General features: G+C 44.4%; 1 protein-coding gene across 1 annotated transcript; it reads left to right on the top strand.

Moving 5' to 3' along the window:
- Positions 1-268: 268 nt before the first annotated feature.
- LOC122544129 (up-regulator of cell proliferation-like) lies at positions 269-16,066 on the top strand (the record flags this gene model as incomplete). The annotated part of the gene is made up of 2 exons (XM_043683167.1): positions 269-823; positions 12,259-16,066. A coding segment is annotated over exon 2 (3,789 nt), but the record flags the coding sequence as incomplete, so codon positions are not given.
- Between the last annotated feature and the right edge of the window lie 5 nt (positions 16,067-16,071).

Here is a 16,071-nt window from a genome sequence, read left to right as displayed (position 1 = left end):
CTTGTGGTTTTTGACACAGTGGTAGCGTCCCCACCTCTGGGCCAAGTCCCACCTGCACCCTAAATATGTCATGACACGTCTATAGAGACTGATTAGAAACTTCTAAGTTACTTCTTATTTTACAGTCAAATCGATGCTGAATAACCTTTACACCAGCTCATCACAGTGTCAGCAAATTTCACTTTTAGTGTGGGAAGAAAAAGTTTATTCTCTCCTACAGGAATTCTTTCAGCTCAGATCGAAGTTAAATATAAAAAATATGCCAAACCAGACTGATATCAGCGTTAGTTACAACGCTTCAAATCCCAGCACGTACTTTCCTTTGAAAGAATGGTGAGGATTATTCAGCTCCAAAGTGATACTCAGCAGCAAGATAAGTTGAAAAAATAAAAGTTCCCACTGGATAGAACTAGAAAAGATGTTAAAAAGTAGGTCATAGTTTGCAACTCAAGCAAGGAATCTCACAGACAGAGCTGCTTTTATGAGTGATTTCCCCTCCCTCTATCTCTTGATCTAAACAGAGTACCGCTGGCATGGTAAACTGCTCATATAACATCTGCCTGGCAACAGAAACGTCGAAGGTTCTGATTGGACAAAGTTTCAAGACGGGTTTCAGCACTTTCTGGTTCTGCCGCAGTTGTGCTGTTCAGTCACTTTCCAGACTTACTTTCAGGAGCTGCAGCTTCAGACCGGGTCAGGAAATCGGGAGATTTGTTTTTACTTGAAGAAGATCTGAAAGTTAAGCTTCTAAATTGGAGTCAGGCCAATGGTAACAGTAACAGGCCAGATCTTTCAGAAGTGAGTTGGGAGAGACAATCTCCAGGTAAGGACACACTGGAAAGTGGAGCACCCTTTCCAAAGCGAGATGAGAGTGCAAAGACCGTTATGTTCCTGTTTGTGTGAAGGGCAAGACTGGTAGGGGTAAGGAGCGCTGGACGGCTGGAGAAAATGAGTCTCTGGTCAAGAGAACCAAGGAAGCATATTGTCAGGTAGACACAGCTGGGATCTAGAGAAAAGTAGAAAGAAGAGATACTCGAGAGAGAAATCAGGAAGGCAGCAAGAAGTCAGGAGATTGCTTTGGCAAATAGGGTTAAGGAGAATCCATAGGGATTTTGCATTAAGGGCAAAAGGGTGACGGGGGAGAGAATAGGGCCCCTCAAAGATCAGCAAGGACTGTGTGGTGCTGCAGAAAAAACACGACTGAGTATTTTGCATCAGTGTTCACTATGGAGAAGGGTGTGGAAGTTAGAGAAATAAATAGTGACATCTTGCAAAGTGTCCATATTACAGAGGAGACGGTACCGGACGCATTCAAACGCATCAAGGTGGATAAATCCCCAGGACCTGATCAGGTGTACCCGAGAACTCTGTGGGAAGCTAGAGAAGTGATTGCTGGGCCTCTTGCTGAGATATTTGTATCATCGATAGTCACAGGTGATGGGCCGGAAGACTGGAGGTTGGCAAACGTGGTGCCATTGTTTCAGAAGGGCGATAAAGACAAGCCAGGGAACTATAGACCGGTGAGCCTGACCTCTGTGGTGGGTACGTTGTTGGAGGGAATCCTGAGGGACAGGATGTACATGTATTTGGAAAGGCAAGGACTGATTAGGGATAGTCAACAGGGCTTTGTTCGTGGGAAATCATGTCTCACAAACTTGATTGAATTTTTTGAAGAAGTAACAAAGAAGATTGATGAGGGCAGAGTGGTAACTGTTATCTATATGGACTTCATTAAGGCTCGACAAGGTTCCCCATGGGAGACTGATTAGCAATGTTAGATCTCACGGAATACAGAGAGAACTCGCCATTTGGGTACAGAACTGGCTCAAAGGTAGAAGACAGAGGGTGGTGGTGGAGGGCTGTTTTTCACACTGGAGGCCTGTGACCAGTGGAGTGCCACAAGGATCGGTGCTGGTTCCTCTACTTTTTGTCATTTACATAAATGATTTGGATGCAAGCATAAGAGGTACAGTTAGTAAGTTTGCAGATAACACCAAAATTGGAGGCGTAGTGGACAGCGAAGAGGGCTACCTCCTTTGTGGGAAGACAAATTAGGTCAATATTAGGCAGGCGTTAGGGAATGGTAACTGGGAGGAGCTGTTACCTGGCCAGTCCAGTCTGACACGTGAGAATTGTTTAAAGATCTACAGATCAGAATTCGGCCCGGCATGTTCTAGTAAGGAGGAAGGACAAGGGTGACAAGGAAAGGGTTCTTGGAGGCTGAGGGAGGTTGGGAATTTAGTCAAAAGGAGAAAAGAAACATATGTAAGGTTTTGGAAGCTGAAATCGAACAGGGCCTGCGAGGGATATAAAGAAAGCAGGAAAAAACTCATGCAGGGAATTAGGAGAGCAGGAATGGCACATGAAATGATCTTGGCAAGTGGGATCGTAATGTTAAAAAATTAAATGGGAATATCTGTCTGGACATTATTGTAATATTAAAGGGTTGAACTGCACTGAGTGAACATTGTGGAAGTGTTTGGGTTCGACAGTCAGTCAGGAATGCGGACGGCTCCCACCCCATTTCGACAGCCATTTACTACTAATCCCTGACTATTATCAAATTAAACTCTCATTTAGTGCCTTCCATGCAACATTACAGTACAGTCCAGGCCCTTCGGCCCTCGATGTTGCACCGACCTGTGAAATTCATCTGATCCCCTCGAACTGACACCATTCCGTTCTTAACCATGTGTATGTCTAATGCCCATTTCACTGCCCTTAGTGTCAGCGAGTCTACTACTGTTGCAGGCAGGCCATTGCACACCCTTACTACTCTCTGAGTAAAGAAACTAACCCGATATCTGTCCGAAAGCCATCACCCCTCAATTTAAAGCTATGTCCCCTCATGTTAGCCTTCACCATCCGAGGAAAATTTCCCTCTCCACTGTCCCATCAAACACACCCATTACAGGGTCAGCATGGGGATTAAATACAGAGGATCTCTCCCTCTCTACTGTCCCACCAAACACGCCCAGTATAGTGACAGTGTGGGGCTAGATACAGAGTAAATCTGCCTCTACACTGTCCCATCAAACACCACCAGGACAGGGACAGCACAAGGTTAGGTACACAGTAAAGATTTCTTGACACGAAACCCAACAGATAGTCCCAGGAAAGCGACAGCGCATGCTGAAATACAGGTCTAAGATCCCCCTACACTGTCCCATCGAACACTCCCAGGACAGGGACAGCGTGGGGTAAGATACAGAGTAAAACTCCCTCTACATTGTTCAACATCAAACACTCCCAGGACGGGGACAGCATGGGGTTAGATATAGAGTAAATCTCCCTCTGCACTGTTCCTATTAAACACTCCCAGGACAGGGACAGCACGGGGTTAGGTTCAGAGTAAAACTCCCTCTGCACTGTTCCTATTAAACACTGCCAGGACATGGACAGCGCGGGGTTAGATACAGAGTAAATCTCCCTCTGCACAGTTCCTATTAAACACTCCAGGACATGGACAGCGCGGGGTTAGATACAGAGTAAATCTCCCTCTGCACAGTTCCTGTTAAACACTCCAGGACATGGACAGCGCGGGGTTAGATATAGAGTAAATCTCCCTCTGCACTGTTCCTATTAAACACTCCCAGGACATGGACAGCGCGGGGTTAGATGCAGAGTAAATCTCCCTCTGCACAGTTCCTGTTAAACACTCCCAGGACATGGACAGCGCGGGGTTAGGTACAGAGTAAATCTCCCTCTGCACTGTTCCTATTAAACACTCCCAGGACAGGGACAAATCTGCCTCTACACTGTCCCATCAAACACCACCAGGACAGGGATAGCACAAGGTTAGGTACACAGTAAAGATTTCTTGACACTAAACCCAACAGATAGTCCCAGGAAAGCGACAGCGCATGCTGAAATACAGGGCTAAGATCCCCCTACACTGTCCCATCGAACACTCCCAGGACAAGGACAGCTTGGGGTAAGATACAGAGTAAAACTCCCTCTACATTGTTCAACATCAAACACTCCCAGGACAGGAACAGCATGGGGTTAGATACAGAGTAAATCTCCCTCTGCACTGTTCCTATTAAACACTCCCAGGAGATGGACAGCGCGGGGTTAGATTCAGAGTAAATCTCCCACTGCACTGTTCCTATTAAACACTCCAGGACATGGACAGCGCGGGGTGAGATTCAGAGTAAATCTCCCTCTGCACTGTTCCTATTAAACACTCCCAGGACAGGGATAACACGGGGTTAGGGACGGTGGGTCCCGGGCCTGACCCAGGCGTGTCAACGTCCTGTGTTCATTTGACATCCAGGGATTCTGTAATTCATTCAGAAATGCTTTCTGGCCACCCCTTGAAGCTAGGACACATCGCACCTACATTGTCCTGGGGAATCGTCCGCATGACAATTCTCCAGGATTAGCGCATTTTAATTTGCATTATCTCGGGCCATGACCTCATCCTGCCAGTGTACCTGGCATGTGACTGTGGGGATGGGGCTGGGGATGTGTTGAGTGGCATGTGACTGTGGGGGTGGGGCAGTGGGTTGTGTTGAGTGACATGTCACTGGGGAGGTTCCGGAGATCTGGTGAGGAGCTAATGTTGTTCTTTTGTTTAAGAAGGGAAATAGGGGTCATCCAGGACACTATAGAGTGGTGAGTCTCACAATGGTGGCTGGGGAGCTATTGGAGAGAATTCTGGAGGGTAGAATTTAAGCACATTTGCAAAAGCATGGCCTAATTAGGGACAGTCAGCGTGGCTTTGTGCACGGCAGGTCATATCTCACTAACTGGAATTTGTCAAGGAGGTGACAAAGTTGATTGAAGGTAGAGCTGTGGATGTTGTCTGCATGCTATTCAGTAAGGCTTTCAGCAAGGTTCCTCATGGTCGGCTCAGCCAGAAGCTTACAATGCACTGGAATCACAGTGACCTGGCTGCGTGCATTCAGAATTGGTTTACCCACAGAAGGCAGAGGATGGTGGTGGAGGAGTGTGTTTCAGGCTGGAGGTCTGTGCACAGTGGGGTGTTCTGCAGGGGTCCATACTGGGACCTCTGCTGTTCCTTGTACATATATAAATGACTCGAATGAAAATATAGATAGCTAGGTTAGTAAGTTTGTCAATGATAAACTGATTGGTGGAATTGTGGATCGTGTTATCAAAGGATACAGTGGGATTTAGATCCGTTGCAGATATGGGTGGAGAAACGGCAGATAGTGTTTAACCTGGGTACGTGTGAGGCGCTGCACTTTGGGAGATCAAATAGGAAGGAAAACTTTACAGTTAATGGCAGGACCCTGAACGACATTGATTGACAGAGGGATATTATAGCACCCTGAAGGTGGCCACTCAAGTCGATAGGGTGGTAAAGAAGGTGTATGGCATGCTTACCTTTACTGGTTGGTGGATTGAGTACAAGAGTCAAGATGTCATGTTGCAGCTTTAAAAGCCTTTGGTGAGGCAACATTCAGAGTGTTATGTTCAGTTCTGCTCGCCACATTACAGCAAGGATGTGCAGGCTTTAGGAGCGGCTGCAGGAGAGTGCGATGACATGGAGGTCAATACTTTTCTGAGGATTAAAAATGAAGCACTTAGAAAAGATCGTCTCACAATCTGATATAGTGTGACAAGGGGTATAACCGATCTCCCACCGAATCTGTTAGAAAGGAGGGTTAAATGAAATGGAATCCTGTCACCCACTTTATAATTAACAACAAACAATTTATTTATTTAACTCCAACAGTGAATAAATTAACCTAATTACTAACAAACAGAATAAATCTCTTCTAACTCCTACCTATTCCCTTACTGAACCGAATTTTACGAGTAGGCTGTTCCAACAACATAGGTCCCACTTATATAAATCCAATTAATAAGAAAACAATACATTAAAACATAGTCCCCCAAAGTTCACACAGAATGGATCTTCCAGAACATTCCTCTTCCTCTTCCTCTCCACTGATACTGCCCTCAGGGTTGCTTTCTCTGTAACTAATCTGTTCTGAACGCCTCTGGTGTCAAGAAAGTTGTACTTTTATAGGTAGATGAGGCAGTTTTGAGAGTGTGGAGTTTTTCTTGTGAGAGCTCAGTATTTCTTTCTCAGATCGCTGTTTGCTCTCCCTTCTCTGTCCAGTTGCCCCTCTGTTATATACCCCCCATGACACATCAATTTCTCATATGAGTGGTTTCAGGTTTAAATTTAATTGGTCCTTTATCTCTGAGTGGCCTCTTAAGTTAATTGGCTGAATTTAAACTGTTCTCTGGGTAGAAATGCGGCTTGGGCCTGCTAACTGAATGGTTTTTGGTACAATGTTCCAATTTGAGCAGTTGCAGCTTCTTCCCCACAGACATTCATATTTTGAATCTTGTAGCATAACAAGCACTTTATAGGTTGTTGTCATAGAGTCTTGGTGATGTACAGTACGGAAAAAACCCTTTGGTCCAACCCGTCCATGCCGACCAGATATCCCAACCCAATTTCGTCCCACATGCCAGCACCCGGCCCATATCCCTCCAAACCCTTCCTAATCATGTACCCATCCAAATGCCTGTTAAATGTTGCAATTGTACCAGCCTCCACCACTTCCTCTGGCAGCTCATTCCATACACGTATCACCCTCTGAATGAAAATTTGCCCCTTAAATCTCTTTTATATCTTTCCCCTCTCACCCTAAACCTATGCCCTCTAGTTCTGGACACCCCGACCCCAGGGAAAAGACTTTGTCTATTTATCCTATCTATGCCCCTCATGATTTTATAAACCTCTCTAAGGTCACCTCTCATCCTCCGACACTCCAGGGAAAACAGCCCCAGCCTGTTAATTCTCTCCCTATAGCTCAAATCCTCCAACCCTGGCAACATCCTTGTAAATCTTTTCTGAACCCTTTCAAGTTTCACAACATCTCTGTGAGCATTGCAAACTGTATAAAGGGGATGTGTTTCCTTTATTTGGGGCTTCACACGCCTATTGGGCATGTACAGACTTTTAATAAACTTTCACTGTTTGCAGAAGTTGGTGTGCACAAATTGCATCTCGTGTGTGACACCTTGGGAAAAGAACCTAACAGGAATAAAGAGAATCCCAAGGCCTTCTGTACACACATTAGAAACAGGAGAATAACTAGGGAGAGGTAGGACCACTCAAGGATAAAAGAGGGAGCTTGTGCTTGGAGGCAGAGAATGTGGGTGAATTCCTAACTGAGTACTCTGTGTAGGTACTCACCCAGGACTGAGACAGGGATGACAATGAGATTAGTGTGAAGCATGCTAATATGCTCGGGCATTTTGAGATCAAGAAAGAAGTGGTGTTGGGTCTCTTGAAGAGCATTCAGTTAGATAAGTGACCAGGGCCCGATTGTATCCACCCCAGGTTACCGAGAGAGGCAAGAGAGGAGATTACAGGGCCCTTGACCAAGATCGTTGTATCCTCACTAGCCACTGGGGAGGTTCCGGAAAACTGCTGAGGAGCTAATGTTGTTCTTTTGTTTAAGAAGGGAAATAGGGGTCATCCAGGACACTGTAGAGTGGTGAGTCTCACAATGGTGGCTGGGGAGCTATTGGAGAGAATTCTTAAGGGTAGAATTTAAGCACATTTGCAAAAGCATGGCCTAATTAGGGACAGTCAGCGTGGCTTTGTGCACGGCAGGTCATATCTCACTAACTGGAATTTTTCAAGGAGATGACAAAGTTGATTGAGGGTAGAGCAGTGGATGTTGTCTGTATGCTATTCAGTAAGGCTTTCAGCAAGGTACCTCATGGTAGGCTCAGCCAGAAGCTTACAATGCACTGGAATCACAGTGACCTGGCTGCATGCATTCAGAATTGGTTTACCCACAGAAGGCAGAGGATGGTGGTGGAAGAGTGTGTTTCAGGCTGGAGGTCTGTGCCCATTGGTGTTCTGCAGGGGTCCATACTGGGACCTCTGCTGTTTCTTGTACATATATAAATGACTCGAATGAAAATATAGATAGCTAGGTTAGCTAGGATAGTGGGCGGCACGGTGGCGCAGCAGTTAGCACTGCTGCCTCACAGCGCTAGAGATCCGGGTTCAATTCCCGCCTCAGGCGACTGACTGTGTGGAGTTTGCACGTTCTCCCCGTGTCTGCGTGGGTTTACTCCGGGTGCTCCGGTTTCCTCCCACAGTCCAAAGATGTGCAGGGTCAGGTGAATTGGCCATAAAAAATTGCCCGTAGTGTTAGGTAAGGGGTAAATGTAGGAGTATGGGTGGGTTTCGCTTCGGCGTGTCGGTGTGGACTTGTTGGGCCGAAGGGCCTGTTTCCACACTGTAATGTAATCTAAAATCTAAAAATTCTAAATCTCGGTTAGTAAGTTTGTAAATGATAAACAGATTGGTGGAATTGTGGATGGTGTTATCAAAGGATACAGTGGGATATAGATCTGTTGCAGATATGGGTGGAGAAACGGCAGATAGTGTTTAACCTGGGTATATGTGAGGTGCTGCACTTTGGGAGATCAAATAGGAAGGAAAACTTTACAGTTAATGGCAGGACCCTGAACAACATTGATTGACAGAGGGATATTATAGCACCCTGAAGGTGGCCACTCAAGTCGATAGGGTGGTAAAGAAGGTGTATGGCATGCTTACCTTTACTGGTTGGGGGATTGAGTACAAGAGTCAAGATGTCATGTTGCAGCTTTAAAAGCCTTTGGTGAGGCAACATTCAGAGTGTTATGTTCAGTTCTGCTCGCCACATTACAGCAAGGATGTGCAGGCTTTAGGAGCGGCTGCAGGAGAGTGCGATGACATGGAGGTCGATACTTTTCTGAGGATTAAAAATGAAGCACTTAGAAAAGATCGTCTCACAATCTGATATAGTGTGACAAGGGGTATAACCGATCTCCCACCGAATCTGTTAGAAAGGAGCGGTTAAATGAAATGGAATCCTGTCACCCACTTTATAATTAACAACGAGCAATTTATTTATTTAACTCCAACAGTGAATAAATTAACCTAATTACTAACAAACAGAATAAATCTCTTCTAACTCCTACCTATTCCCTTACTGAACCGAATTTTACGAGTAGGCTGTTCCAACAACATAGGTCCCACTTGTATAAATCCAATTAATAAGAAAACAATACATTAAAACATAGTCCCCCAAAGTTCACACAGAATGGATCTTCCAGAACATTCCTCTTCCTCTTCCTCTTCACTGATACTACCCTCAGGGTTGCTTTCTCTGTAACTAATCTGTTCTGAACGCCTCTGGTGTCAAGAAAGTTGTACTTTTATAGGTAGATGAGGCCGTTTTGAGAGTGTGGAGTTTTGCTTGTGAGAGCTCAGTATTTCTTTCTCAGATCGCTGTTTGCTCTCCCTTCTCTGTCCAGTTGCCCCTCTGTTATATACCCCCCATGACACATCAATTTCTCATATGAGTGGTTTCAGATTTAAATTTAATTGGTCCTTTATCTCTGAGTGGCCTCACTCAGAGATAATTGGCTGAATTTAAACTGTTCTCTGGGTAAAAATGCGGCTTGGGCCTGCTAACTGAATGGTTTTTGGTACAACGTTCCAATTTGAGCAGTTGCAGCTTCTTCCCCATAGACATTCATATTTTGAATCTTGTAGCATAACAAGCACTTTATAGGTTGTTGTCATAGAGTCTTGGTGATGTACAGTACGGAAACAGACCCTTTGGTCCAACCCGTCCATGCCGACCAGATATCCCAACCCAATTTAGTCCCACATGCCAGCACCCGGCCCATATCCCTCCAAACCTTTCCTAATCATATACCCATCCAAATGCCTGTTCAATGTTGCAATTGTACCAGCCTCCACCACTTCCTCTGGCAGCTCATTCCATACACGTATCACCCTCTGAATGAAAATTTGCCCCTTAAATCTCTTTTATATCTTTCCCCTCTCACCCTAAACCTATGCCCTCTAGTTCTGGACACCCCGACCCCAGGGAAAAGACTTTGTCTATTTATCTTATCTATGCCCCTCACGATTTTATAAACCTCTCTAAGGTCACCTCTCATCCTCCGACACTCCAGGGAAAACAGCCCCAGCCTGTTAATTCTCTCCCTATAGCTCAAATCCTCCAACCCTGGCAACATCCTTGTAAATCTTTTCTGAACCCTTTCAAGTTTCACAACATCTTTCCGATAGGAAGGAGACCAGAATTGCATGCAATTAAGTGTGTAAGTCCGGCTAAGATTTGCTTTCCCAAAATGCAGCACCTCGCATTTATCTGAATTAAACTCCATCTGCCACTTCTCAGCCCATTGGCCCATCTGGTCCAGATCCTCTTGTAATCTGAGGTAACCCTCTTCGCTGTCCACTCCACCCCCAATTTTGGTGTCATCTGCAAACTTACCAACTACCTCTTATGCTCGCATCCAAATCATTTATGCAAATGACAAAAAGTAGAGGGTCGAGCGCCGATCCTTGTGGCACTCCACTGGTCACAGGCCTCCAGTCGCAAAAACAACCTTCCACCACATGTGAAATTCTGCCAGCGTGAGATCAACTGGATACAGGGATGATTTTTTTTCCCTGGTTTAAGGATTCTGAACAAGGGGTTAAGTCTTAGGGTGCACAGTAGTCCATTTTGCACTGTGACGAGGCAAAATTTCTTCTCTCAAGGAGTGGTGAACATCTATTACACAAGATTGTGGGGTAAGAGCCTCTCAAGGTACTCAATAAAGAATAGATCTCTTGAAGCTGAACAGGCTGGGGCTGTTATCCCTGGAGCATCGGAGGCTGAGGGGTTACCTTATAGAGGTTCACAAAATTATGAGGGGCATGGATCGGATAAATAGGTAAAAAGACCTTCGGGACAACGTTTTCATACAGAGGGTGATGCGTGTATGGAATGAGCTGCCAGAGGGAGTGGTGGAGGCTGGTACAATTGCAACATTTAAGAGGCATTTGGTTGGGTATATGAATAGGAAGGGTTTAGAGGGATATGGGCCGGGTGCTGGCAGGTGGGACTAGATTGGGTCAGACCGAAGGGTCTGTTTCTGTGCTGTACATCTCTATGATTCTTTGACTCTATGCCTCAGTTTAGAAAATACCGACCCAGTCAATCCAAACCCTTCTCATATGTTGTAATGGGAATCAGTCTGGTGATTTTTCACTGCACTAAGGCAATTTTGCGTCTTCTTAATGATGGATAATACAATTGCAAGCAATCCTCCAGGTATGCTCTAACCAAGGTCCTGGACAGCTGCAGTAAGGCATCCTGCTCCTCTACTCAAACCCTTTTGCATTCATGGCCAATTTGCTGTCAGAGGTCTTGCTACACCCACATGCGTGTCTGAGATGCATTAAATTCCTCTGACAGATTTCCCCAAACAGTGTCATGGACCACAATGTGCCCAAACTTCCCGTCTCTCTCTCGGAGAACCCACTTAACACATCTCAAAACATTCCTGGTTCATGGTTGCATTTTATCCCTGATCTCAGACAATGCATTAACACCCGATTTCGAAATTCTTTTTGGGAGCTAAGCATCACAAGCTCTTTTGCAGTTCTGAAGATGATTTAAACGCACAGCAGAACGTTAACTCTTCCTCTTCTTTCATTCGTTGAATTGGAATTTTAAAAATCCCACATTTTAGGGGTGTTGGTGTCGCTGGCTAGGCTACCCATCACTAATTGCTCAGATGGCAGTTAAGAGTCAACTACATTGCTGTAGATCTGGAGTCACATGGACATAACCAGGTAAAGATGGCAGTTTCCTTCCCTAAAGGACATTAGTGAATCAGGTAGGCTTTATTTTCTGACAATTGATTTGTGGTCATCTTTAGAATCTTAATTGTAGATTTTCATTGAATTCAAATCCCACCATCTGCCATGGCAGGACTGAAACCTGGGTCCACAGAATATTACCTGGGTCACTGGATTAACAGCTCAGTGATAATATAACGATGCCACCACCTCCACAGCTGCTATGAGCATTTCTGGCATTGTCTGTTTCTTTAAGTTGTCCAGCATTATTTTGCCTCTACCTCAAACTCAAAAGTCAAAACCATTTGTCAATTGAGAAAACTTCAAATTGTATCTTTACGAAACAATATTGAATATTACAGTAACCTAGTAGATTTCCCAGAAGTATTTTGCAGGAATTGAGGAAATCGAGATTGCACAAGCTGATCATTCCACCATTACATTTCAAAAGTGATAGGATTTAATGATGTACCAGATTCTAAATGGATAGATAACCATCTCTAACAGGAAAAGTTTGACACTGTTGAACTGTGAAGATTTCAGTAGGTCTGAAGGTTGGAACTATGCAGTAAAAATGTTGTTTTGCTTTCTTACTATTTTAGAAAATTGAAGAATCCATTCATGAGGGGAATGGACAATTTGGGTATTGATAAATATGAGGACTGTACTGAGGAGAATCGAGGTGGGGAACCAAGTACCGACTGTTGGGATGCATTTCAGCAGCTTCTGAAAACTCTTGGGCTGTGGGAATTTTATCCCAACAAGCTGTCCCTGAATAAAGTAAAGGAGATGAATATTGAGACTGTGGAGGACAAGAAATCCACCAGCACAACAGATATCCCTTGGCATTTCCTCAGGCTGCTAATGGAGACAAATTCTAATGCCAGAAAACAGGACACATCTGAAGATGAAACATCGGAAGATGATTTTAATTATTACTCTCAAAGTCCGAATGCTACTGCAATGTCTTTCCATCCACTGGACATTATTTCTGCGATCTTTGTGTGTGCAGACACTATTCTGCAGCAGGAAGTGATTGTCCGAATGTCCTTGTGCCAGTTTGCATTTCCAATCGTCATGCCGAGTCCGGAAGGGAGACCAACTTTTCTTATGCATCCCATGCGTTCCTTCGTGAGGAGTTACCGACCTCAGTCAATGAGAGACAGGGCGGGATACATTGAGGAATGTATGGCCACATCTAGTCTTCCAACGTTCGCTTTTGTTCGATTTGGCAACTGCTCATCATCAAAATCTAAACTGTTAAATCAAGTTTTCAGCAACTCACAACCCAGTCTGAATTATTTTGTCCATTATGATATGCGATGTGGCGATATAAGCAGGAAGGTTTCAGACGGAATGATAGAAATGATCTGGTATTTGCCATCTGGCAGTAAGGACATTGACATCATTCCAGAGGCTGTGGCAGTCATGAATCTCCGAGGGGATGCCCAAAACTTTCCGGAACATGTCCAGTTCCTGAGTAAAGTTGCCACCACTCTGTTTGTTTTCATTGAGCATTTGAACGAACAAGCCGAAACATTTCTGTTTTCCAATCCTCAGATTCAACAGAAACTGTTTTTAATTTTTAATTCCAAGGTGGCACAAATATATTTCCACTTAGAAAGGTTGATTGAAACTAAATTAATAGCAAAAGATCATATTTTAACAAAACACCGAAAAAACGAAGAAGACTTTCTACGAACTGTTCGATCCAAATTAATAGAGATTCTGAGAAAGGGGGCAGAAGTGAAAGAGGAGGCACTGAGTTTGCAAGCAATGCTCCCAGCAGCGAGGGCCAGTAAGTTTCTGATCGATGAAGACAACAACGTGATTTCAGAGGCTTGGGGAAAATCCGAAGAAATTCTTCGAGTAATTGTGAGCGAAGGCATTAAAATGATCCGAGAGAGAGAGTTGTATTTCCAAGGAGATACTTGGGAAAAGATTTCAGGCATCGATAAGGAAATATGTCAGTTAAAGTGTCTCAGTGATGCTAAAGTTTCAGATTATGTCAGTCGGCTGCAGAGAGAGAGAGAAGATCTTTGTCGGGCACTTGCACGTCGTGGGATGTCGAATCTGATGAGGCAAATAATCCTTGGGCTCCAGACAATGGGAAACCAAAGGAAACTTTTCCTAAATTGCCTAAGAAATGCATTGGAGTCAAACTCAGTCACAGTGTCTCATAGTAACATAATGTTAAACCTGGAGACTGAGGAGCAAGTGGAGAGTCAAAGTATTCAGGAACAATTGACTGAACACAATAAGAACCTGCTGGACAAATCCCAGAGCTTGGGATTGGAACATTTCCTCCGGGAAATGGGACTCATCTATGAGGTGTTTCATATCCAGCCAAGTGTTCCTTCAGATATCCAACAGTTTCCATCACTGGCAGCTGATATGATGTTGGAGGGTTTCCCAATTGAGCTCATGGATGGAGATGTTTCCAATATCCCCGTGAAATGGGTCACTAGCGTGTTAATGGAAGTTGACAAGAAAGTTAAGCCTTGCCGCATTTTTGTCCTCTCAGTGTTGGGATTACAAAGCACAGGCAAGTCCACTCTGTTGAATGTAATGTTTGGCTGTCAGTTTGCAGTGGGCTGTGGGAGATGCACCTCTGGGGTCTACATGCAGCTCATTAGAACAACAGGAACAATGAAGGAGAAAGCCTGCGACTTCATCCTGATCCTGGACACTGAGGGCTTGCGGGCTCAGGAACGGTCCAGCTTGGATGGCCAAAATGAGCATGACAATGAACTGGCCACTCTGGTGGCTGGCTTAAGCGATTTGATCATCATAACCATGTCCACAGAGACTGCCTCAGAAATGAAGGACATCCTGCAAATTGTTGTCCATGCCTTAATTCGTATGAAAGTGGTCGGGAAAAGACCCAATTGTCAATTTGTCCACCAAAAGGTTGGAGATGTGTCTGCACATCAGAAGAATATGGGGAGTCACAAATCATTGCACCAGGAGCTGGACGCACTGACCAAGATTGTAGCTAAAACTGAGAGGCAAGATCACAAATTCTCAAAGTTCTCTGATATTTTGGATTATGACTCCAAGAAAAACAATTGGTACATCCCAGGGCTGTGGTGTGGGAATCCCCCCATGGCGCTAGTTAATATGGGATACAGTCAGAAGGTGACAGAACTCAAACACAAGATTTTGCAGCATTTTCTCAACAGGAGACCTTCCACCATCCCAGAGTTCATTTGCTGGATGGAAAGTACATGGAACGCAGTGAAACATGAGAACTTCATCTTCAGTTTCAGGAACAGCTTGGTGGCAGATGCCTACAATCGACTGTCAGAGAAGTACTCGGATTTGGAGTGGAAGCTGAGGAGTGAGGTCCATTCCTGGCTTCAGAAAGCAATCAATCGAATTGCCAACTGTGAAGGGGACCTTCAGGAACTCAGAGGAACTTTGGATATTGACGTTCCAAGGATGATCAGTGAAGAGAAAAGTCAAATACTGAATGAGATGGAGAAGTATTTTAAGGAGGACACCAACCAGGCACATCTGATTGAGAATTTTAAAGCTGAGACAGCAGCGAGTTTTGACTCACTGAGTCGGGAGCTTGAAACACGCACAAAGATGAGATGTGAGGAAGCATTGAACAGGCGGAGAGACCTTAACGAATTAAATCGCATTTTAAGTAGTTTCAGTGAGAGAATCCAAGAGAAGATTGATCTGCTCTTGGATAATTTGAAACTTAAATCAACAGATCAAGGTGACAGTGAACTGAGTGAAACCTTTGAAACAATATGGAGAGAAGTCATGGCATCAGTACATTTCCAGCCCATAGCAGTCAACATCGAGGGAGACATGGAAAAGAGCTTGAGGGAAAATACAAGGAAGCAAGGAAGAATACTCACAATAAAGCTCACATCTGGGAAGAGTCTTGTTGAGTTAAGCAACGTGGAATGGAAGATCACTGAGCAACATCTGGGAACAAACAAAACATACACTACTCTGATACGTTCCTTCCATCAAAATAAAGAAAACTTGGAAGACGAGAATGTGGCACAATGGGAGGTAACTGCACGTTTACTGGAGGCGAAGAAGAAAACTCTCCAATTGATATCACAATGTGACGATTATGTCGAAGAGATTGTTAAGAGAGGTGAGAGTTACAACCTGTTTCTTTGTAATGAACTTCTGAGAGAAGTGGACAGAAATCTACAGACACTTGATGCGGAGACACTCAAAGTCAATGAGCTATTAAGTACAGATGTGAAAATCCATGTGTGTGGCAAAGCCATTCAGAGATTTCAGGAGATGCATGATCGATTCTGTGACAAACATAATCCCCTGAAGAGACTAGCGAATGAGAGACATTATTACTTTACAATGTTTAAAAGCATATACTCTGAAAAGGACCAGAGTGAGACGTGTGCGAGATTATTCTGTGATTCCTG

This window comes from Chiloscyllium plagiosum, chromosome 46 (assembly GCF_004010195.1).
Source record: "Chiloscyllium plagiosum isolate BGI_BamShark_2017 chromosome 46, ASM401019v2, whole genome shotgun sequence".
NCBI lineage: Eukaryota > Metazoa > Chordata > Chondrichthyes > Orectolobiformes > Hemiscylliidae > Chiloscyllium > Chiloscyllium plagiosum.
This window is presented reverse-complemented; position numbering and strand designations above follow the sequence as displayed.